We start from the raw sequence: 24756 nt of genomic DNA on the forward strand, positions 1-24756 counted from the left end.
ATCCGGTTTTGGTCTGGAGCTCCTTTCTGTATTTTAAAGGTTTGAGCTACTTTTTGGTGCCAATTAAAGATAGTTTTTCTGTATGGGAGATGCCTTGCCAGAGCTATTTGGCTTGTTTGAAGTTTTCCTTCCTCTGACTACACATGCAGGTCCAAAAATTTCCAACACCTCTTTGAATATTTTGTTCTAGAGTCCTACTTGGAACCAAGTCCTCCTGTCCCTCTACCCTGAGTGGCCTCTCATTTTGGTCTTTAGGCAGGTGCAGTCTTAATCCTCCATGGCAGGAGGCACTCTCTGCAGCGACATTGTTGTTGGAGAGGAAGTCAGGAGAAACTAAGTTCCTCTATGGTTTCCGGGGTCACTGGGGAAGCTATCCCATCAGATGCTGCCACCCCATGTGACTCAAGCAGCCATCATGGTTCAATCAGAGCTTATTTAAGGCCTTGGGTCACAGAGTTGGCGTGCTTTTGGCGAGTGAACAGAGTAGCAACAGGCACCTTGTCTGTTAGGGTCAGTATTAAAGTTAGCAAAAGGTTCCTGACAAGGAGAGAGAGCGTAGGGTCGCATCTCTTCTAGACATCTTCCCGGTTGGGCACTAGACAGCCAGGCTGCTTAATGTTGCCAGGAAACACAAGGCCATCATTCTGGCTGGAACCTGCTCCTGTCACGCTACTGGACCTGTGAGCGTGCCCGGTCTCCAAACCACACAGCACCCCACCTACAGGTCTGATGAATAAACCTCTATGGGCAGCACAATGGCTTAGCAGTTAGCACTTATGGCATGCAGAACTACCATCCTTGGTTTTAATCGCAGCCAGGAACATTTGCATGTTCTCTGTGGATTTTCTTCCACACTCCAAAGACACACTGCTAGGCAAATTGACCCCAGTATATGTGTACAAATTGGACATGCTCTTGGGATATCACGGTCTGCATATTGGTACCTACAGTAGCTGAGCAATTAGAGAAGGTTGAGAAAAGACCTGGGGCTCACCTTGTAAAAAAATTGGCAAGAAATTTATTTCAGGAATATCAGACTTGGTGTCCAGAGAGCTGGCTCATAGAACTGCTAAAAGACGGATAAGACGGAACACATATATAGACCTTTAAAAAATGTTTCTGTTTATCTACCAAAAGCATTGTACTGCACTAAAGCTGTCAATTTCAATAGATCTCTATTGCATTTTTGACTAAAGTTTTAAGCCAAACCTTAAATTAGTGCTTTTGTTATTTCCAAAAGCCAGTATACAGGAAAAATAGAGGTGAAAAAAATACCTGTTGGTTTGGACTACCTTCACACCTGTGTTTCTGGCTGACAGTGAGCAGATGCAAGAAAATCAGCAAGGGATCTGCAGACAGTTTGTGTCCAGGGCTGATCGCCACATTAGCTGCAGGAGCTGGCAGTTTCCTATTGCTTGCCTCCCGCAGCTAATTAAGGGGACCTCCCAAAGATTGTCTCACATTTGCTCTCTATCAGCCAGAAACACAGGTATGATTATGGCTTTTGCCAATCTGTTTTTGCGCATTAATTTTTCCCCCCTGCGTAGCGGGTGCATGGCAGAGGTGTGAACTTTACTTGTATATTTTGTGCTATAATGGGCCCCTGATTATCTTCTTAGAAGGTTGGGAAGTATGCTTGTGTAGTTAAATGTTTAAATGTTGTTATTATAACCCTTGCATCGGGAACCTGAAACCATCTCCCCTTTCTCTTGCTTGTTGATCTGTATGTTTGAAAAGCGGGGGTGAGCATAAAGTCCAGGTCCCATTAATTTTTACAAAGATTATTAGCTTTCCAACAAGTGAATGAAATCTCTACTTTCCCCAGTGACATCATCACAGGAACCACTGGAGTATTCATAGTGCATGGTGACATGCTCCTTAGTAAAGCCCTGTAGTCTAGTCCAAGTGGTTACTGCGGCTCCCAAGGTAACAACGTTTCTTTAGGTTCACGGCAGACAAAACAGTGTTGTCACCGCTTAAGTAAGACTGTATTTGTTTAATAAACAAAGCATATTAAAAATTCACATTGAAGTATCTTTACAAAGCCACAGTGGAGACCAGTGAAAACGTTCAGTCTCTGTCTCGGCTGTCAGAGATAGTCTCGTCCTGTTAAGCTGTATGAGGCCGGCGCCCTGTCCACCAGAGATATCTTGGCTCTCGGGCGGGATCCAGAACGAGGTCTGGAGCACAGCTTGTCAGGTCACAGGAGAACACTGGAAAGCAGCGTGTGGCAGGATGACGTCACGGACGTGATGCAACGCGTTTCAGAGCATGCACACTGGGAAGATGGTTACAATGCGTGCTCCTTTGTCAAGCTTGGTGGACAGGACACCGGCCTCATACAGCTCAACAGGACGAGACTATTGCTGACAGCCGAGACGAAGACTGGACGTTTTCACTGGATTCCACTGTGCCTTTGTAAAGATACTTCAATGTGAGTTTTTAATACGCTTTGTTTATTAAATAAATACAGTCTTACTTAAGCGGCGCCTATTTCCTTTTCTTTCCACATGTTTTGGAGTGTGCTTCAACTCCCCCTGCAAGGCTGCCCTGGTTACAAAGACTGTCATCTCACATAGAGCTATACAGCTCAAAGGACTCTTGTATGGACTTAAGTCACATTTTATATACTACAGTATGCGCCACTATTCCTTGTATTTTCAAACAGTGTTGTCAACCTGTAAAAGGAAGGCCTTTGGACTGGCAAGAACATCAAGTAATTATTTTAAGAATGAGTTTCAGATGATTTAAATGATGCACTTTTTTATTTGTGAAAGAGGTTTAACATGCTTTATTTTACAGTTGAGTAGAGCTATACTAATTTAAAGGAAGGGCTTGTACAAAAGAGACTTATGGCATGTCAATGGCATCATAATAACTATGCTGGCCATATAGCACTGGTACGTACATGCGATTCCTGAAAAGGTCTATAGATGTAATAAAATGACAGAAACCTACATTGGCAATCTAGTAAAATACATTTTTTGCTAAAAATGATCTTCACATAAATGTTATATTAATAACTTAAAAATGGGTATTTATCGATAATGTACTATAGTTTCCTTTAAAACAAACATTCCTCAGCCAAAACTTAGTGGCACCTGGAGACCAATTGATGTAGCTTTTTTATTGCTGAAAGAGGACCAGCAGGCATCTGCAAACACTCGCGGCTTTAGGGTTCGTCATGATGTATTACAGGGCTTTTAGGAAAAGCATAACTTCAGCACTTTCAGCAGTGATAGGCTAGACCTACAAGAGACTTGCAAATTGCCAAGATCGTATTTGATGTTCTGAACATCCAAGAATCTCACCTCCCTGATGGTACAAAGAACCAAGAGACCCCATGTTTAAAAGATCCGAGTATTGCCTTTCAAGAAATCCTTTGGAAGGTGCCATTTGTGACATTTTCTTCTCCTGAAAATGTAATTTCTTTGGCTGTAATGCTGACCTTTGAAATTGATGCCATTGCAGAATTAATGGATTAAAAAAAAAAGAAATTCAGGGCAAAGTGACAGTGTTTGTGGACAGCCCAACCCCAATAAGTTAAGCTTGTCAATCTGTTCTCCATCATCACTTTGCCACTGCAAAAGTCACCCTTTGATAAAATTTAGTGTGGGATGGTGTAGCTTACCTATATGGATGATGCTCCTGTCCTTCCCCATATGATGGTCTTCAGGCCTAGTGATTGGCCCAATTGGCATTGTCACGAGGGGGAAGGTCAAATGCTCTTCCATAGCAGGAAGCCCCATTCCATTAGAGAAACAGAAATGTTCCATTAGAGCAGGGAAGCTGTGAGGGAGTGCAGATTGGTGCGTATAACTTGCTGGAAGGTGGAAGGCATTTATTGGTCAAAGGGACAATGTAGCCCAATTTCAGACAAAACTTTTTATTTTGTCCTGGGTAGACTGGGGAAAGGTTAGAGCAAATGTAAGGAATTCAAGCTGTTGAATTCCTTACTTCCTGGCCCAGTTCACTTTCTGTCCTTGTTATTAGTTAGTAAGTCATTGGCAAAGGACAATTATACAGTTTGGTATTGTGACTTTACTAGAAGTAGCATCGTCCTGGGCCAGTAAATCTCGAAGTCATCAAGCAAGGGTCAGAATGAGAGACCGTGAACCTGTTCTTAGAGGAACAAGCCATGGTAGCTCCTATGTTTCTATCCTGTCTACTTGCTGGGAAAATGTTATCACACGTGGGCTTCTTATGAGACTGAGAATTGTCACTTCTGCTCATCTGCTACAGCCTTTGATGGAAGTATTCCCCATGCTGTAAGTTAAACTACATCGAGGGGGTTCAATTAGCAACCGGGAAATCCAGCTATACTAAGGCTACACCTTGACTGGCACCTTGTTTGTTTAATAGAGAGAACTATTGCAGAGAAGTTTTCCATTGATTTGAAAACCTACAGGGGATTCAATCCAAGACTGGAATAACAGTTTTTGATGGTGATGGCCTTTAATAAATAAAGTGAATTACTTTACAATAGTCAAATGAAAGATCATTCAGCCTTTTTTACTTTCCGTATTAATAATCTTACCAATAGTTTTGTCCTCAGTGGAGTCAGGGGCAAAATTTATATTCTATTTTTCTTAGATGCTTAGAAGTAAAAAATATATTTAATTAAGCTGATTTACTTCAGTGAATTGATTTTGTTGAAGAAAAAACTACTCTTTCCATCTTGTTTCTTTTGTGTGATAAATCCATTTGTAATTCAAATGTGATACTTCCAGTACAAGACAATTGTATTTCTTCCTTTTTTTTAATACTGGAGATGTACAGTACATGTACAGTGATTGATATTGGAAATGAAACATATGTCAACAAGGCTCAAACCTTCCCTCGGCCTGTCTGACATGAAGGAGAGAACAACTAATGTCATTATAGAAGTGTTTTAATGTGACTAAAGCAATTAAATGAAGATGAACTTCATGGTATTTCTTATGTCAGATCGTTTATTTATTAGACATATTTCAATTATACACCATTTATGTATTTATTGATTCACTTATTTTCGTTCTGCGTCTATGAAATTATTGCATTGTTATGGACTTTGTTTTACAGAACTGTGGATAGAGCTGCATTCAGTGCAATTCTCAAAGCTTTAAAGCCCAGCTCTGGGCTGCTGTATAATGTACCCATGCAGTGCCGCCCTCCCTCCTCCTGCACTGCATGGGTTCAATGCATGTTTTGTGAATGTGGATTGGGTTAGGTACCAATACTCTGTTTAAAGAAAGCAAGTCCCCATACCTCCCCAAAATGAGAAATTATGGGAAAGAGGGGGATTTTAAATAGCCTAAAATAGTAAACACATAGTACAGTATATACAATAATATCCACGTTTTATTCATACAAAGTTAAAATAAGCCTCATAAAAAAAACATATTATATCATCACTGTAGACATATAGGGGTTGATTTACTAAAGACCAATAGACTGTGCACCTTGAAAAGTGCAATTTCGCTCTGCAAGTGCAGTTGCTCCAGAGCTTAGTAAATGAGGTAAAGCTTCACTTTGCAAAGAATACCCAATCACATGCAAGGAAAATAAAAAAAAACAGCATTTTTGCTTGCACATGATTGGTTGATGAAAGTCAGCAGAGTTTCTGCTCATTTACTAAACTCTGGAGCAACTGCACTTTCCAAAGTGCACAGTCTTTTTGCCTTTAGTAAATCAACCCCATAGTATAACCATTTTGTGCATCAGTGCATAACATGATGTATATGGATCGAAACGTTTCACCCAGATGAGGGGCTTCCTCAGGATCCACTTTGCAGTATTGATAGGTCTAATATTTCAAAATGTAGCTATAGAGTGTCACAAATTCATCGTACAGGATGGACTGATGGTCAACAAGATTGTATATATTCAGAAGTATATCAGTAATCATTAAAATGAAAGAAGTCGCCCAAACATACATGTCGCTACATGAACTTGATTTGTGAGTAATGTGATGCAATATATAGGGATACAGAAAGTGTTGATAAGATTATCCAAGTAAAATGCAGTATATGCTATGCAGTAGAGATTCAGAATGTCGGACCAGGAGAGAACCAAAATAAAGAATTAGTAGTTCTTCTATGATTAGAGCAACAACATTCCCTCAGCGTGATGGCCAATCGCATGTGCGGTGTGAAATGGCCGCACCATAGGTACCAATACTCAGCTACAACAGGTTTCCTCATAGCTACAAGACCCTGAAGATGCTTCTCTGTGCTAGTGCACTGATTGCAGGCTGTCCAACAACGTCATCCACAATGCAGGACCAGCGCATGAGGATGTTGAGGGCCCGTCTATATCGGGGGAGTGTTGGCTACTTAGGGAGCATGGAATACTGTAAGTATTTGTACTTTTTCCAATCTCCGTTGGAAAAAGGAGCATTTAACCTATGCAGATGTAGAGCAGGGTGAGGGGGGCATGGTTCCCTCTGCAAAGTTCTATTTTATGTATCACCTTCCCAGATAGCCTTCTAGAAATGTTCGGTACATTTAGTAATCAGTGAAACAATTTGTGATTGCTTTGAGCTATTCTGGGCTCTGCAGGCTGCAGTTTTGATTACGCCCCCTGTCTTCTTGATGATTCCAGAATATAGTGGGTTGGGAGGAGGCAAATCAGCAGTCTGAATATTTATGTTATCTCAGTCAATCCCTGTGGGAGGATGCCCAGTAGGTGGCTGGGGAGTACATAATAGTCTGGGACCTGAGGAAACCCTGTTCTTATCCAGGAGGAGAAGTCCCCAACCTGAAGGGCTGCTGCCCTTCCAGGCAGCCCATCTGGAAATCTGCCTGTGTTCACCCAGGTCCCAGCTTCTGGTGAGCTGGGGGCCTACTTTATGAGAATCGTTGCAGCCACACAAAGGATTTTACTAGGGATCCAGCCTGAAAGAGTAGCTACAGAGTGAGAAAAGTCATTTTGTTATTGCTCAGGGTTTCTGGAGTATCCCACTGCTCCCTACACCCTATCCCGGTTATTGAGCAATACATTTAAAAGAAAATCAGCCCCTAGACTCTTCATTTAGCCTAAAGAGTGACTGGTGCTGAGTCCCTGGCTACCGCAACCCTAAACTAGGAAAGGAAGCTGGGGCAAAACCAGCGGGCCTATTTGGGGGGGTGAGCGCTAAATATACACCAGCCCAGAAGTCAGTTTTAACACAAGGATGAAGCTCTTTTTTTTTTAGCCACAAGACTGTAATCTTCAAATCTTATTGAACTCAAATGAAACCAACATTTTAAACCCCAAATTCTTTTAATGGCATTCCAACCCTATCCCAATCTCCAATTCCCTAGTAGTACTGAATACCAAGGCCACTGCACCATATGTGAGCTTTGTGTCAGAGACACTCCAAGCACAGTCACAACGCTCAAACACCCTGCTTCGGGAGGGGATATCTACCAGTGAGGTTGCATGATATGGTGAAACTGTGAGATTCCCCTCACTTTGGATAGTTCCTGTTCTATCACTAGTGCAGGAATCGAGGTGGAAACTTTTCAAAAGAAACAAAAACAGCAGTAAAAATTAGACAGAGGTCCGACTCACCTCCATCCTATTCAAAAATTTTTGGTTGGACCTCAACTTTAAATTTTCATTGTCTATCACAAACCGAAACATGAAAGATGTGGTGACTCTTTAAATAAATAGTAACATAAAAGATATCATACACACGTGCAAAACCATTTTTTTCATGGCTTTGTATAGATCCCTACAAATCAATCTGAGGCTGTATGAACATTAATGGAAACCATTTTTTTTAAATGCTTCTTTGAAGGTGATTTTAATTTGCTGCCATGCAATGTTGGGTTTTATGTGTTTCTCAGCTGCCTTTGGTATCACAGAAAGCTCACAACAGGTTCTTAGTACCTACCTATACTGAGAATAGCCGATGGGCTATAGTGCGCATATATATTAAGTAATCTGCTTTGTATCAAGTCCTTCTGTAGTAAGTGCAATCCACTTGAATGTGTGCGCTTCGCAAATAAAATGTACTTTTCATAATGGGAAACTGTCAGGGTATAAATATTTCTTTATTTCAAAGTAAAGCCAATCACTAAAAGCCCACATCATCTTTATAATGTATTATCAAGTACTTTTCAATGTTTTTTTACCACATGTGGACACCAAGCTTGCTACACAAACCCCACAAAACTTTATTAATATACACAGAATGTGTGTTTAGCACTTCATGTCCTTCTCCCTTGCTTGCCACTCTCCCCACAGCTTTCAAATTCGAAAATTGAATAAAATAGCTTATATATTTATTTATTTTTGTAAATACTTTTATAATGCTTTGTATCAGTATCATCTATAGATTGCTTACAGTAAAAAAAAAAAAAAAATTTGCAAGACAATGGGCTCAATTTAACCACTTCAGCCCTGTAAGACTTGGCTGCTCAATGACCAGGCCATTTTATGCAATACGGCACTGCGTCACGTTAACTGACAATTGCGCGGTCGTGCGGCTCTGTACCCAAACACAATTTACATCCTTTTTTTCCCCCACAAATAGAGCTTTCTTTTGGTGGTATGTGATTATCTCTGCGGTTTTTATTTTTTGCGCTATAAACAAAAAAAAGCGTCAATTTTGAAAAAAACACAATATTTTGTACGTTTTGTTATAAATATCCCCATTTTTTTTAAAAAAAAGCGATTTTTTTTTTCTCAGTTCAGGCCGATATGTATTCTTCTACATATTTTTGGTAATAAAAATCACAATAAGCGTATATTGATTGGTTTGCACAAAAGTTATAGCATCCACAAAATAGGGGATAGATTTATGGCATTATTATTATTTTTTTTTTTTTTACTAGTAATGGTGACGATCTGTGATTTTTATCGAGACTGCGACATTATGGCGGACACATCGGACACTTTTGACACATTTTTGGGATGATTGAATGCACTGATTACTGTATAAATGTCACTGGCAGGGAAGTGGTTAACACTAGGGGGCGATCAAGGGGTTAAATGTGTGTCCCTAGTGTGTGTTCTAACTGTGGGGGGGATGAAACTGACTATAGGAGATGACAGATCATGGTCCCTAGCTATTAGGAACTCACGATCTGCATCTCCTGTCCTCACAGAACAGGGATGTGTGTGTTTACACACACATCCCTGTTCTGCCTCTAGTGCCCGCGATCGCGCATGGCCGGTGGTCATCGCGACCGCCGATCACGAGCATCGGCACCCCTCCAGTGCGGTGGGCGCGTGCATGCCTGCTATCCCGCTTAAAGGAGCCGACGTACAGCTACGACAGTTCGTGGGATCCTGCCTACCTGCCGCAGTATAATGACGGCGGCTGGTCGGGCAAGTGGTTAAAGGATCTTGCACGCGGTATTTGGGTCACGTGACACATTTTGTACACATATTGTATGCAATATTGAAAATGTCAATATCACTATCCCTTTATGTGGTATTTACCTCAAAAAGTAAACACTCTCAGTAAACACTGTATAAAACAGCGGTAAAGTAAATTTACTAAAAAAAAATTAAAAATAAATGTGAGATAAATAAGTAGTGGTCCAGGCATGCAATATTTAAGGAATGTATGAAATGTATGAAATTTAAGCTGGTTGTAAAGGAGCCGACACCTGCAGGCATCCCTAACAACCATGACTCTCTGCTGACAGCAGAATGTAAAGAAAAGAAGAGCTGGCATTACATTTTTTTTTTTTTAAACAATGTGTCCCCCTCCCCTAATCCATACTCGGCTCTTTGAGTCTGGTATGGATTTTTAGGGGGCCTAACGCTTCTATTTCCGGGGTATGGTCCCCCTCAAAATCTATACCAGGGACTGGTATGGATGTGGGGGGCATGCTGTTTTTAATTTTTTAACACTGGTTCCTTGTTTGTTTGTATTCTGCTATCAGCGGGGAATCCGGCTGACAGCTGAGTCATGGTTGTTAAGAATGACAGCAGTTGTTAAGGATTCCTTAATACATTCCTTAAATAATGCATGCCAGAGTCACTGGTCACAGGTGCCAGCAATAAAATACTGCAAGTTTTCACTACTAAAAAACTGCATCACTTCAAGCACAGATAGGACATGTGGTATTTTAGTAGCTTATTTTAAAAATGTTTTTGAAAAATGCTATGAGCTATTTTACTGCTGATCTAAAGCAGTAGATAACGTTTCATTTGAAATCAGCCCAATATCAGCTAAGAAAATTATTATATTTATAATTAGTTTATTTGTATTCATTATTTATTTATATAATATACTATGTCTTTAAAAATTATAATATATATTATATAATAATATATTATTATATTATATAATAATATATTATAATTATTGTTATATTATTATTATTATTATTATTACTATTACTATTATTATTATTATTAATAATAATAATAATAATAATAATAATAATAATAATATATGATCAATATTAATATATTATTATTATTATTATTATTATTATATCAATATTAATATATTATTATATTATTTTATATAGTAACATTTTTTTTTTTACTTTTTGCTGCTTTCTAAAGAAGATGAGCTGTCGGACTTTGCACACCTTTTTGTTTCGGTGCCGCTGCAATATTTTAGTTGATGTAAACTTTTGAAAGTTCAATTGGGTTTTAAAGCAGTTCACATATTTGTATCAAACTAGATATCCTACAACATCCAAAGGAAGCTGCATATAACACGCACCCCAAGTTTAGGAGGGAATTTTAAGGAAAAAAAACTCTTAGGAGGGAAGTTTAAGGGAAAAAAACTTACATTTAAATGCCCATCATTGCAGCCTTCTCAGTGCAGCCTTGCCCCAGTGCAGCCATGTCAGTGCAGCCTTGTCAGTGCAGCCTTCCCCAGTGTCCATTGCAGCCTTATCCCAGTGCAGTCTTGCCCCAGTGCAGCCTTGCAGCTCGCAGTTTCAAAATGGCGCCGCTCCCCTGCGATCCTGTGATCCCCTGCGATCCTGAGCTTCGAAATCGCCGACCGCAATTTGAAAATGCCGCAGCCGGCGCCAAAATACACAGAGCCGGTCCTCGGCTCTTCTCGGCGGCTCTCGTTCCCTTTCGGCTCCACTCGTAGTCCCGCCCGGGATGGGCGTGACTGTGAGCGGAGCTATCCGAACCTAGCTGAGTACACTCGGCTAGGTTCGGGCGGCGCTCGAGTGAAGCCGAAAGTGGCCGAGAAGAGCCGAGGACCGGCTCTGTGTATTTCGGTGCCGGCAGCGCCATTTTCAAATCGCGGTCGGCGATTTTGAAGCTCAGGATCACAGGGGATCGGCGTATAACACGCACCCGCGATTTTCCCCTGATTTTAAGGGGAAAAAAGTGCGTGTTATACGCCGATAAATACGGTATTTTCTTGCTGCTCCGTTGCAGCATCTAGTACAGTGGGAATCAGAGGCCTCGACTGCTCGTTCATTTTGCTTAGTCTCTTTTGGTTTCCAAGTAAGGCAGGTGCTAGTAGCCCTGGAGGGGGCATTGGGGTGCTCTTCCTTTTCTAATATACCCACCCTGATACTTATATACAAGGTGTGGGAATCTGTTAAAAGGATATTGGGGGTTTCCTCCCTAACTAAATATACCCCTATTTGGGGCAATGAAGGGCTCCCTGAGATATTGACCCTCCAGGGCTTTCAGCGATGGGAACGAGCGGGTATTCTTACCCTCTCTCAACTTTATGAGAGTGGCGTACTTCAATCTTTTGATCAATTGGTAAGGGAATTTTCTTTAAACCCTAGATGGTTCTACCAATTTTTGCAGCTGCAACATGGCTTATATGCCAAGTTTTCTTCTTCTCCTGTTTTGTTTCCCCCGGTCCTAGTTTTGGAAGGAGTGGTTCAGGCAACCGCTACTAAAGGTCTAATATCTGCTATATATAAGTCTCTCTTACAGTGTACTTCTAATAAATTTCGTTGTCCATCTAGAGAGAAATGGGAGCACAATATTGGCCCTATCTCTGACTATGTCTGGGATAAGATTCTTCGGGCTCTTCCCCTTGTATCTCTTTCACCCTCATTTAGACAACACAATTTTATATATTGCATAGGGCGTATAGGACGCCACAAGTTTTGTTTAATATTGGCTTAACAATCGAATCGGCTTGCTCTAGATGTGGCAATCCGGGGTCATTGATACATTTACTATGGCGATGCCCGAAACTTCAGAGGTATTGGGCAGAGGTTATGGTTACACTTAATGGGCTCTCATGCCGCGTACACACGGGCGGACTTTTCGACCGCACTGGTCCGACGGACTTTTGACGGACTTCCGACAAACTTTTGAACGAACGGACTTGCCTACACACAATCACGGCAAAGTCTGATGGACTCGTACGTGATGACGTACGACCGACTAAAATAAGGAAGTTGATAGTCGGTAGCCAATAGCTGCCCTACCGTCGGTTTTCGTACATCGGACTAGCATACAGACGAGCAGATTTTTCAACCGGACTCGAGTCCGTCGGACAAATTTGAAACATGTTCCAAATGTAAAGTCCGTCAGATTTTTGAAAAAGTCCGCTGCAGGTCCGATTGGAGCCCACACACGGTCGGATTGTCCGCCAGATTCGGTCCGTCAGACCAGTCCGGTCGAAAAGTCCCCCCCTTGTTTACAGGGCATGAGATTTGAATCTTTCAGTGGATCCTTTGTCTACTGGGCTATCTTGATATCTCAGTGCTTAAACCACCAAGGTGGTTTACTGTTGCAGGAGCGCTCTGGCTAGGAGACAAATTGCCATTAGGAGGACCTTTCCTCACCCTCCAACTAAATCTGATTGGATATTGGATCTGAATAGATCCATTTCCTATGAGAGGCATGTTTTCTTTATGAGAAATTTATTTAAGAGGTTTGATACTATTTGGAAGCCGTGGTTTGACCATATGGATACAGGACTGAGTTAGGAGTTACCTTTGCCAGAATATAGATGTATGGAAAAAGAAAAACAGTTTTTATTTATAGGCTAAAAGGATTGTGTATTTACTTGACAGTGGAGTGGGAAAAGGGGTAGGTTAAAATTGCCCCCCACTTTTTTTTTATTGCTTTGTGTATTTTTTTTGTGTTTTGATTTCAATGTTATATTTGGGTATATGTTGTTGTGGTATAAAAAATAAATAAAGAGAAAATCTAATTTAAAAAAACAAAACATATTTGTATTTCAAGTGTGTATTTCACTGTTTTCTTGAGGTGTTTGAATCACCTTTAACTAGATGGTGGCCTATAATTTAAAAGGGTGTAAGTGACATCACTAACCCCAGAGAGTATATTTATAAATCAGTGAATCTAACATTCACCAAACATTCACTGCAGGTGAATCTTTCGGAGTCTTTAATGACAGTGATTGATACTAGTGAATGTTACATAGTTAGCCTGGTTGAAAAAAGACACAAGTCCATCCAGTTCTACCAATAGTTGAATGTTTGGTGAAAGCTACCTTCTCTGCTTTATAGATGGACCACCTCCAAGTGAACTGGATTGGTTTATTTTCTCAGTGGCTTAAAGGTGTCAAATACTCAACGGGGGTGTGAATGATATGAACTTGTGACCAATGTCGTCTTCTTATAACTGTGTTGTTTCTGTTTTCCAAGGGAGATGCATTAGCAATGCGTGGGTATGTGATGGAGATATTGATTGTGAGGACCATTCTGATGAGGATAACTGCGAAGGGTATTTATGTGGACCACCCAAATTTCCCTGTGCCAACGATACCTCCATCTGCCTGCAGCCCGAGAAGCTCTGCAATGGTAGAAGAGATTGTCCTGATGGATCCGACGAAGGCGAAATTTGTGGTATTTTTTCTACTTAATGTTCTTAAAGCGGTTTTGCAAAATGTAACTTTATCAGTTAAAAGGGTTTTCTATTTTTTTCAAATATGAATTTTTTAATAATGCCCAACATGAGCTTTAGACAATAGAATACATACATATAGAAACAACTGAGAAAAGAAGGGGAAGGAACATAATCAACATCATCACATGGGGGGAGAGAGAGACAGGGTCCCATTTACACTTTCAAACTTATAGTTTTATATCAAGTGACGAATACCTCCTAAATTAATGCTGAGGGGCCAAAGTCCCCTTCATCAGTGGATCCTCCAATAGGAGGCGATGGATGAAGGAAAGCTTCAGTCATCAGCTGTGACCAATCACAGTCACCACAGTGTGTAACCAGGAAGTGCCGGCAAATGGCTATCCTCGGCTCTCCTGTCATAGGGGGGTCTGCACTGATAATCAGCGCATTGATTATCAGCTCAGCCCCCAGCTGCCAATCAGTGCCTATCAGCTGCCAGTCAGTGCCCACCAAAGTGCCCATCAGTAACGCCTGTCAGTGCCCTTCTCAGATGCCAATTAGTGCCAATTAGTGCCCATCAGTAATGACTGTCAGTACCTCATCATCAGTGCTGCCTATCAGTTCCATCTATTAGTGCCCATCAGTGGTGCCTGTCAGTGCCAATCAGTGCTGCCTGTCAGTGCCTATCAGTGCCCATCAGTGCCGCCTATCAGTGATCATCAGGGATGCATATCAGTGCCGCCTATCAGTGCCCATCAGTGCTGCATATCAGTGACATCTATCAGTGCTGCATATCAATGCCTCCTCATCAGTGCCCATCAGTGAAACTTTATCAGTGTCAACTCATCAGTGCCCATCAGTGCAGCCTCATAAGAGCCTGTCAGTGAAGGAGAAAACAAAATTTTATAACAGAAACAAAGAAAAACGTTTTTTTTTCAAAAATGTCGTTCTTTTTTAGTTTGTTTAGCAAAAAAAAAAAAAAACCCAGAGGTGATCAAATACCACCAAAAGAAAGCTCTATTTGTGGGAAGAAAATGATAAAAATGTAGTTTGGGTACAGTGTAGCATGACCGCGCAATTGTCATTCAAAGCGTGACAGCACTGAGAGCTAAAAATTGTCCTGGGCAGGAATGGTACTGAAGTTGTTAATCTGGGGGGGGGGGGGGGGGGGGTGCTAGATGAACTAGCATTATTAGATACACTAACAAATTGAAGCCAAACTTTAGCTAACACTTTATAAGATATTAAAGCAACAGTTTTTTTTTGTTTGTTTTTTTTTTTAACTTTTGGGATAAAGGTTTTACATAAATAAATAAATAAAAGCTGATCATTGTAAGTACCCCTGTCAGTGGTAAATAATGTGTCTCATTTGCCTGTTACATCTGCAGGACACCTTGTTATTTTGAAAGGCAATAGACTTATTGGCTGGACCACTAGATGAAAATAAAAGAAAGCAAGCCTAAAAAAAGTAACTAAGGCAGCTACCACATATACGAACTGCAATATAATAAATGTTTGCTTTTGTATTTAATACCACTTTAAGTACTGCAGACTCAATACCGTTGACTGTATTTTATGAGTGGGCCACAAAATGCAGGCTGTGGTATTTGGTAAATGAGCTACATAGAATCTTTGAAAAACAAGAATATAAAGGTAACCAGCTTAGCACAGAAAATGAACTGACAATCATGTAAAAGTGCTGAGCAGCTTATTTTTTTTATGTTTAGTGGCCCTTTCATTCACAGAGAAGAGAAAACATCCGTTTTGTGTCTGTCCCATTGTGTGTATTGTGGCCCAGCAGAGTGTATGGGAACCCAAGATGAATGTCTCATTGGAGGTGACAGCCAGTAAATATATGGATGCATTTCTCCCATTTCCTATCTATTTATAACACTTGTCCAGCTCCTGGTGAAAGTTGCCACAATGCAGAGCCACTCGTCATTCCTTCTCATGGCATGAAGACGAAGCTTATGATCAAATGTCCTTTTTTTTCCCGGAAGCGATATTTAATTCATTAGCCGGGTAAAAACCTAATTTATGTGGAGATCACTGGAACGCTGGCTGTCCCGGAGGGGATGATAATGCTTTTCTCTTGGACCTCATTCCTGCAATTTTCTTCCATTTCAATTCTAAACTCATTTGCTCACTATATTTTTTAAAATAATGTCAGTCCACTTACTGTCAGTATATCACAATAACCTTTAATTCTTTTTTTCTCTCCTCTTCTCTGCTCTTCCTTTTTTTTTGTTTTTTTTTATCTTTGCTTTTTTTTGTTCTTTTCTTTTCTCACTTTATTTTCTCTTTCTTTTTTTCTCTTCTCTTTTCTTTTCTTTTCTCTTCTCTGTTTCTTTCTTTCTTTTTTTTCTTTTCTCTTCTCTTTTTCTGTTTTCTCTTTTGTTGTCTTTTCACTTCTCTTCTTTTTTTTTTTTTAATTCTCTTCTGTTTTTCTTTTCTTTCCTCTTCCTTTTTCTACTCTTCTCTTCTCTACTTTGTTTTTACTACTCTGTTTTTTTTTTCCTCTTCTCTTCCTTTTTTTTGTTTCTTTTCTGTTTTTCTTTTCTCTTCTCTTCCTTTTTTTTTCTTTTCTTTTTGCATTTTTTCTTCTTTTTACTTCTCTCTTTCTTTTTTTAAATTTCTCTTCTCTTTTTCTTTTCTTTCCTCTTCTCTTCCTTTTTTTGTTTCTTCTCTGTTTTTCTTTTCTTTCCTCTTCTCTTCCTTTTTTTGTTTCTCTTCTCTTCTCTTCTCTTCTCTTCTCTTCTCTTCTCTTCTCTTCTCTGCTCTTCTCTTCCCCTTTTTTTCTTCTTTTCTTTTCTCTTTTGCTTTCTTTTCTTCCTTTTCTCTTCTCTTTTTTTCCTTTTCGTTTCTCTGTTTCTTTTTTTTTTTTTAGTTTCTCTTCTGTTTTTCTTTCCTCTTCTTTTCTGTTTTTCTTTTCCTTCCTCTTCTCTTCTCTTCTCTTCTCTTCTCTTCTCTTTTCTTCTCATAAAAATGTCAAAAATGCAGTATATTGCAGCTTACCAATTTTTAAATGTGGTGGCTGCATTTCTTTTTTTTTTTTTTAAGTTGTATTTACTTTATATTCACTTGGTGATGTGACCAGTAGCACACTTCCTGTCTTAAAGTGCCTCCACCCCACTGGAGGAGCAATGGAGACACATTTGGACACTTTTGGACAGAGGCATTGTCAGTCTAGGGAGGGTAGTGTTAGATGGACAAGTAGATTTAGATGGACTTGGCTAACAAATTAAAGCCAAACTCCAGCTTACACTTTATAAGCAGTTCAGTAAAAGTTTTCCTTTTTAGTATGAAGGTTTTACATAAATAAATAAATACTGACTGTGGTAACTGGTTTGTCTCAACCCACTAAGCCATAGATAATGCAATTTTCTTTCCTGCATCCTGCAACCTGCTTGCAGTTATACTGTCAGGCTGGGTGTACTGAATTTGATCGATGGGTCAACTGCCACTTTTCCTGGACAGCTTGGTTTGCTAAAGGAAGTTGAAAAACAACAGAATTTCTGGATGGATCACCAGGTGAACATAAAGGAAAAATAAAATAAAAAAGAAAACAAATGCAGCCACCACATCTAAGAATTGGGAAACTGCAATATATTATATTTATGTTTATGGGTTTAATACTGCTTTAAATGACCTATAAGGAATCTTGGAAATTGGTAGCATCAGGCAAATACAACATGGGGTTGATTTACTAAAGGGAAGTGGGCCATTCATTTTGCAAGGGAATTATTATTTTACTCTGCAAAGAATACCCAACTATGTGCAGAAAATAAAAACCAACTGCATTTTTGCTTGCACATGGTTTTTAGATGGAAGTCAGCAGAGCTTCACTCCATTCACTATGCTCTGGGGAAAATTCCCTTGCAATGTGCAACTTCTGTTGCAATGTAAATAATAGTCCGTTAACTTCAGTAAATCAACCCCTACGTGTGCAGCAGTGGCGGCAAAGAAACCCCCTCACCACGTCGGCACTCACCCAATACACGGTTGAGGCTTCCCTGGCTTCTCTTCTGGCTAATCCGGTCTTAAGATCTGCCTCCTGTCCTGATTGGTCGGGAGGAGAAGCCAGAAGACAATAGCGAATATTGATTGTGGGTGGGTTTGGTGCGCATCGGTGCTCTGCGCCTCGAGTGCAACCTTTTTTGAAGCCAATTAGAGCCTCAGTCTTTAATCATGTGCTTCCAAAAAAAAAAACTCAAAGAAACCTAGGAGCCCGGTGTCCCACATGGAAATTAGGAGGGCGGCGCCCCTGCGTCCCTTATGGATCGGCCACCGCTGTATACACTCACCGGTCACTTTATTATTTAAAGCTTGCTAGTACTGAGTTGGACCCCCCCTTTGCCTTCAGAACTGCCTTAATTGTTGTTGGAAACATTTTGGTCTATTTTGGTCCATATTGACATGATAGCATCAGAAGATGTGTACACTGTAGTCATAAAGGGATGGACATGGTCAGCAACAATACTCAGGTAGGCCGTGGCGTTTAAGCGATGCTCAATTGGTACTAAGGGGCCCAAATGTGCCAAGAAAACATCCACCACACCATAGGCATGCGGAGGGGGGGTGTCGGGTGTGCCTGGGCACACCCTACTCACCCCATGGGGTGCAGATTCCCCCTGCTGATATTTCACCAAAGCCCCCCAACGGGGCTCCTAAAAATCTTTTTTTTAAATTACTCAAATAACTTATTGACACCAACCTCTGTCCTACTGACACCAACCTCTGCCCTACTGACACCAACCTCTGACCTATTGACACCAACCTCTGCCCTACTGACACCAACCTCTGACCTATTGACACCAACCTCTGCCCTACTGACACCAACCTCTGACCTATTGACACCAACCTCTGCCCTACTGACACCAACCTCTGACCTACTGACACCAACCTCTGACCTACTGACACCAACCTCTGACCTACTGACACCAACCTCTGACCTATTGACACCAACCTCTGACCTATTGACACCAACCTCTGCCCTACTGACACCAACCTCTGACCTATTGACACCAACCTCTGACCTATTAACACCAACCTCTGCCCTACTGACACCAACCTCTGACCTACTGACACCAACCTCTGCCCTACTGACACCAACCTCTGCCCTACTGACACCAACCTCTGCCCTACTGACACCAACCTCTGCCCTACTGACACCAACCTCTGACCTATTGACACCAACCTCTGACCTATTAACACCAACCTCTGCCCTACTGACACCAACCTCTGACCTACTGACACCAACCTCTACCCTACTGACACCAACCTCTGACCTACTGACACCAACCTCTGACCTATTGACACCAACCTCTGTCCTACTGACACCAACCTCTGCCCTACTGACACTAACCTCTGACCTACTGACACCAACCTCTGACCTACTGACACCAACCTCTGACCTATTGACACCAACCTCTGCCCTACTGACACCAACCTCTGACCTACTGACACCAACCTCTGACCTACTGACACCAACCTCTGACCTATTGACACCAACCTCTGTCCTACTGACACCAACCTCTGCCCTACTGACACCAACCTCTGACCTACTGACACCAACCTCTGCCCTACTGACACCAACCTCTGCCCTACTGACACCAACCTCTGACCTACTGACACCAACCTCTGTCCTACTGACAAGTCCACTGACCTACTAATGCCATCCATGTTTTATTACATTTGTTGTGGACACCCTAATGCAAAAAGCTGCATACACCTATGCACCACACCCTTACACCACCACCACCAACCTGAACTGTTGGTACAAGGTAGGATGGATCCATGCTTTTATGTTGTTTACACCAAATTCTGACCCGACCATCTGAATGTCGTAGCTGAAATCGAGACTCATCAGACTAGGCAACGTTTTTCCAATCTTCTATTGTCCAATTTTGGTGATCCTGTGCGAATTGTAGCCTCAGTTTCCTGTTCTTAGCTGACAGGAGTGGCACCCAGTGTGGTCTTCTGCTGCTGTAGCCCATCTGCTTCAAAGTTCGATGTGTTGTGCATTCAGAGATGATATTCTGCCTTCCTTGGATGTAACGAGTGTTTATTTGAGTTACTGTTGCCTTTCTATCATCTCCAACTCCAATGAGAGGCCCATTCTCCTCTGACCTCAACAAGACATTTTCCTCCACACAACTGCCACTCACTGGATATTTTCTCTTTTTTGGACCATTCTCTGTAAACCGGAGAGATGGTTGTGTGTGAAAATCCCAGTAGATCAGCAGTTTTTGAAATACTCAGACCATCCCGTCTGGCACAACAACCATGCCACATTCATAGTCACTTAAATCCTCTTTCTTCCCCATTCTGATGCTCAGTTTAAACTTCAGCAAGTCGTCTTCAATACGTCTAGATGCCCAATTGCATTGAGTTGCTGCCACGTGATTAGCTGATTAGCAATTTGTGTTACTAATCAGTTAAACAGGTGTACCTAATAAAGTGGCCGGTGAGTGTATATATTTGGGAACGTTTTATGACTGCTGTAAAAACAGTTGGAAATCTTTATCACCAGAGGAATTACATTTGGGATGGAGATTAGAGAGCCCGGGGGGTTAGGACAACCCACCACACATACAGTAGTTATGGTATACTGTACCTCCCAACATTCTGAGATGGGAATGAGGGACACCTACTTGCAAACATATGTAGGCATAGGACACGCCCCCTGCCACACCCCCTTAAAGGAGAATTAACCAAAAAAAAGGTTAATTAACCACTTCAATACTGGGCACTTATACCCCTTCCTGCCCAGACCAATTTTCAGCTTTCATTGCTGTCGCACTTTGAATGACAATTGCGTGGCCATGCTACACTGAACCCAAACTAAAGTGTTATCATTTTGTTCCCAAAAATAGAGATTTTTTTGGTGGTATTTGATCACCTCTGGGATTTTTATTTTCTGCTAAACAAATAAAAAAAAAGACTGAAAATTTTGAAAAAATAATGTTTTTTTTTTTGTTTCTGTTACAAAACTTTGTAAATAAGTACGTTTTCTCCTTCACTGCTGGGCACTGATGATGGGCACTAATATGCGGCACTGATGGGACACTGATGGGGCACTGATGGGTGGCACTGATGGGCACCGATGAGGTGGCACTGATGGGCACTGATGATGGGCACTAATATGCGGCACTGATGGGACACTGATGGGTGGCACTGATAGGTGACACTGATATGCAGCACTGAAGGGTACACATAGGTGGCACTGATGGGCACTGAAAGGCAGCACTGATGGGCAATGATAGGCGGCACGGATGGGCACTGATAGGTGGCACAGATGGGCACTGATAGGGGTGGGCACTGTGATGGCACGATAGGTGGCACGGATGGACATGATGGGCACTGATAGGTGGCACGGATGGACATGAATGGGCACTGATAGGTGGCACTGATGTACTCTAATGGATGGTACTGATGGATGCCAGTCAGTGCCAAACAATAATGCCTGACAATCAGTGATGCCCATCATGGGCACTGATTGGCATCCATCAGGGCACTGATTGGCATCCCTGGTGGTCTAGGATGGCATACATGGTGGTGACTAGTGGTGACATCCCTGGTGGTCCTGGTGGCGTCCCTGGTGGTCCAGTGTGTATCCCTATGGGGGGCTGCACTGACAATCAATCAACACAGACCCCCCCTGTCAGAAGAGCAGCCGATCGGCTCTCCTCTACTTGCGTCTGACAGACGCGAGTGAGGAAAAGCCGGTCACCGGCTCTTCCTGTTTACATCGTGATCAGCCGTGATTGGACACGGCTGATCAGGTGGTAAAGAGTCTCCGTCAGAGACTCTTTACTTAGATCGGAGTTGCGGTGTTTTAGACTGACAAGCCGCAACAACGATCGCGGCGATGCCTTCCCGGGGGGTGCGCAGTGGCTTGATATCCTGGCGACGTTATATTGCTATATGGCGGGCGGCAAGTGGTTCAATCCACAAGGACTTTTTTTTTTTACACTATTATTCCTTTATATTGGCTTTTAAAATTACAAATGCAGCATTCGAATTTGGATGAAAGGTTTAACACTGGGAAACACTTTTGAAAGATAAAAAGTGCATTTTATATACAACTATATAGATCAGACCAAAATGAGGGACAACTGAGGAGGAAAGAGGGACAGAGGGACATTGCTCCAAATCAGGGACAGTCCCTCGAAATCAGGGACAGTTGGGAGCTCTGGTTATGGTCCTGCTATCAATGTATAATTTTGATTGAAGTAAATCCCAATGAATAAACTCTGATATCTATTCTACAAATATATGACCTTAGGAAAAAAAAACAGACGAAGAAAAAAGGATGTAAAGCAACATTGTTATGAAATGAAGAAGGATGATTATGTTGATTATGTTGCTTAGTGACAAAATGTTCGGTATCACGGCTTCCTGCTGGGGATAGTTGCCGATCTGTAATACAGATTGTTTTAAATGCACAACAGAAATTTGTGGAAAACACTCTATAAGTAGTTATTTGTTTTGCTCGTTGTTACTTTATAACTGACGCATTTCACAGAGAACTTCTAGCACAGAGAGCCTTCCTCCGGAGGAGCTTAGGGTATTTACTACGGGATGTATACAAATTATACCTTGGGATTCAAACATATTCCTAATGAAAATCCAATTAGCAAAAAATGTGTCAATTTTGTGTGGAAGCTGTGTGAGTCTTGCAGGAAAATATCTAGAAATAGAAGACCTCCTGAACCATACCAGGCCACGTGCCCTCAACATGGGGCCATTCACCGCACTTTATTAGGTACACCTGTTCAATGGCTTGGTAACAAAAATTGCTAATCAGCCAATCACATGGCAGCAACTCAATGCATTTGGGCATCTAGACGTGGTGAAGTTCAACTGACTTGCTGAAGTTCAAACCGATCATCAGAATGAGGAAGAAAGAGGATTGAAGTAGCTTTGAACGTGACATGGTTGTTGGTGCCAGACGGGGCTGGTCTGAGTATTTACAAAAACTGCTGATCTACTGGATTTTCACACACAACCATCTCTCGGGTTTACAGAGAATGGTCCAAAAAAGAGAAAATATCCAGTGAGCGGCAGTTGTGTGGAGGAAAGTGCCTTGTTGATGTCAGAGGTCAGAGAAGAATGGGTAGACTGGTCAAGATGATAGAAAGCAACAGTAACTCAAATAACCACTCGTAACAACCAACATATGCAGAATACAATCTCTGAATGCATAAACACATCAAACCTTGAAGCAGATGGGCTACAGCAGCAGACGACCACACCGGGTGCCACTCCTGTCAGCTAAGAACAGGAAACTGAAGCTACAATTTGCACAGGCTCACCAAAATTGGACAATAGAAGATTGCAAAAACGTTGCCTGGTCTGATGAGTCTCGATTTCTGCTGCACATTCAGATGGTCGGGTCAGAATTGGCAGAAACTACATGAAAGTATGGATCCATCCTACCTTGTATCAACAGTTCAGACTGGTGGTGATGTAATGGTGTGGGGGATATTTTCTTGGCACACTTTGGGCCTTTTAGTACCAAATGAGCATCGTATAAACTCCACGGCCTACCTGAGTATTGTTGCTGACCATGTCCATACCTTTATGACTACAGTGTCCCCATCTTCTGTATGGCTCCTTCCAGCAGGATAATGCACCATGTCACAAAGCTACAATCATCTCACCACTGGACAATGAGGTCCCTGTACTCCAATGGCCTCCACACTCACCACATCTCAATCCTATAGAGCAATTTTGGCATGTGGTGGAGATTTGCATCATGGATGTGCAGCCGACAAAATCTGCAGCAACTGTGTGTGTATCATGTCACTATGGACTAAAATCTCTGAGGAATGTTTCCAACACCTTGTTGAATCTATGCCACCAAGAATGAAGGAAGTTCTGAAGGCAAAAGGGGTCCAACCCAGATTACTAGCAAGGTGTACCTAATAAAGCGGGGCCGGTGAGTGTGTATGGTCAATGGCGATACCCCGGGTGACCCCGTCCCCTTGTTTATTTTAGCAGCAGCCTGGAGATATCATTCAGAGAGAATAACACAAAGAGATTGGAGGTGCATCTCAGTGTTACTGCTGCTGAAGTAAACAAAGGGGTAGGGTCACCCGAGTACTGTCATTGACTATATATATATATATATATATATATATATATATATATAATATATACACACTATATTATCAAAAGTATTGGGACACCTTTACACGCAAATAATCTTTAATGACATCCCAGTCTTAGTCCGTAGGGTTCAATATTGAGTTGGCCCACCCTTTGCAGCTATAACAGCTTCAACTCTTCTGGGAAGGCTGTCCACAAGGTTTAGGAGTGTGTCTATGGAATGGTTTGACCATTCTTCCATTTGTGAGGTCAGGCACTGATGTTGGATGAGAAGGCCTGGCTTGCAGTCTCCGCTCAAATTCATCCCAAAGGTGTTCTATCGGGTTGAGGTCAGGACTCTGTGCAGGCCAGTCTAGTTCCTCCACCCCAAACTCACTCATCCATGTCTTTATGGTCCTTGCTTTGTGCACTGGTCCAAATCATTTGGTGGAGGGGGGATTATGATGTGGGGGTTGTTTTTCAGGGGTTGGAGTTGGCCCCTTAGTTCCAGTGAAGGGAACTCTTAAGGCGTCAGCATACCAAGACATTTTGGCCAATTTTATGCTCCAACTTTGTGGAACAGTTTGGGGATGGCCCCTTCCTGTTCCAACATATGAGCGAGTTTGGGGTGGAGGAACTTGGACTGGCCTGCACAGAGTCCTGACCTCAACCCCTTTTAATATTCAACGTTCTTGCTTCTTCCATTTCATCACGCTGCAGCAGCACTAGTGTCAACCAAGGCGTATGCAGCTTTGCTTTATTTATTTCACCATTGAATGTATTTTATGAATTCAAGCAATGTAATTACCTCAGTTAATTTTCGGATCAGCCTATTGATGTTTCCTGTACAGCAGAGCTCAGGCTGAAAGAGGGAGAGGCAGAAAAAGGAGCCTGTCAGTTGTGCTGCAGTGCTCATGTACTAAC

General features: G+C 41.7%; 1 protein-coding gene across 6 annotated transcripts in view; it reads left to right on the forward strand.

Annotated features, from left to right (window-relative positions):
• LRP1B (LDL receptor related protein 1B) overlaps positions 1-24756 on the forward strand; it is a 2172167-nt gene that overhangs the window by 1317022 nt on the left and 830389 nt on the right. For all 6 annotated transcript variants that reach the window (XM_073634235.1, XM_073634238.1, XM_073634240.1 and 3 more), the window contains exon 22: positions 13539-13739. In XM_073634235.1, the coding sequence (XP_073490336.1) occupies positions 13539-13739 (201 nt within the window). The remainder of the gene's footprint in view (positions 1-13538; positions 13740-24756) is intronic.

The sequence above is a fragment of the Aquarana catesbeiana genome, linkage group LG06, assembly GCF_042186555.1.
Source record: "Aquarana catesbeiana isolate 2022-GZ linkage group LG06, ASM4218655v1, whole genome shotgun sequence".
Classification (NCBI taxonomy): domain Eukaryota; kingdom Metazoa; phylum Chordata; class Amphibia; order Anura; family Ranidae; genus Aquarana; species Aquarana catesbeiana.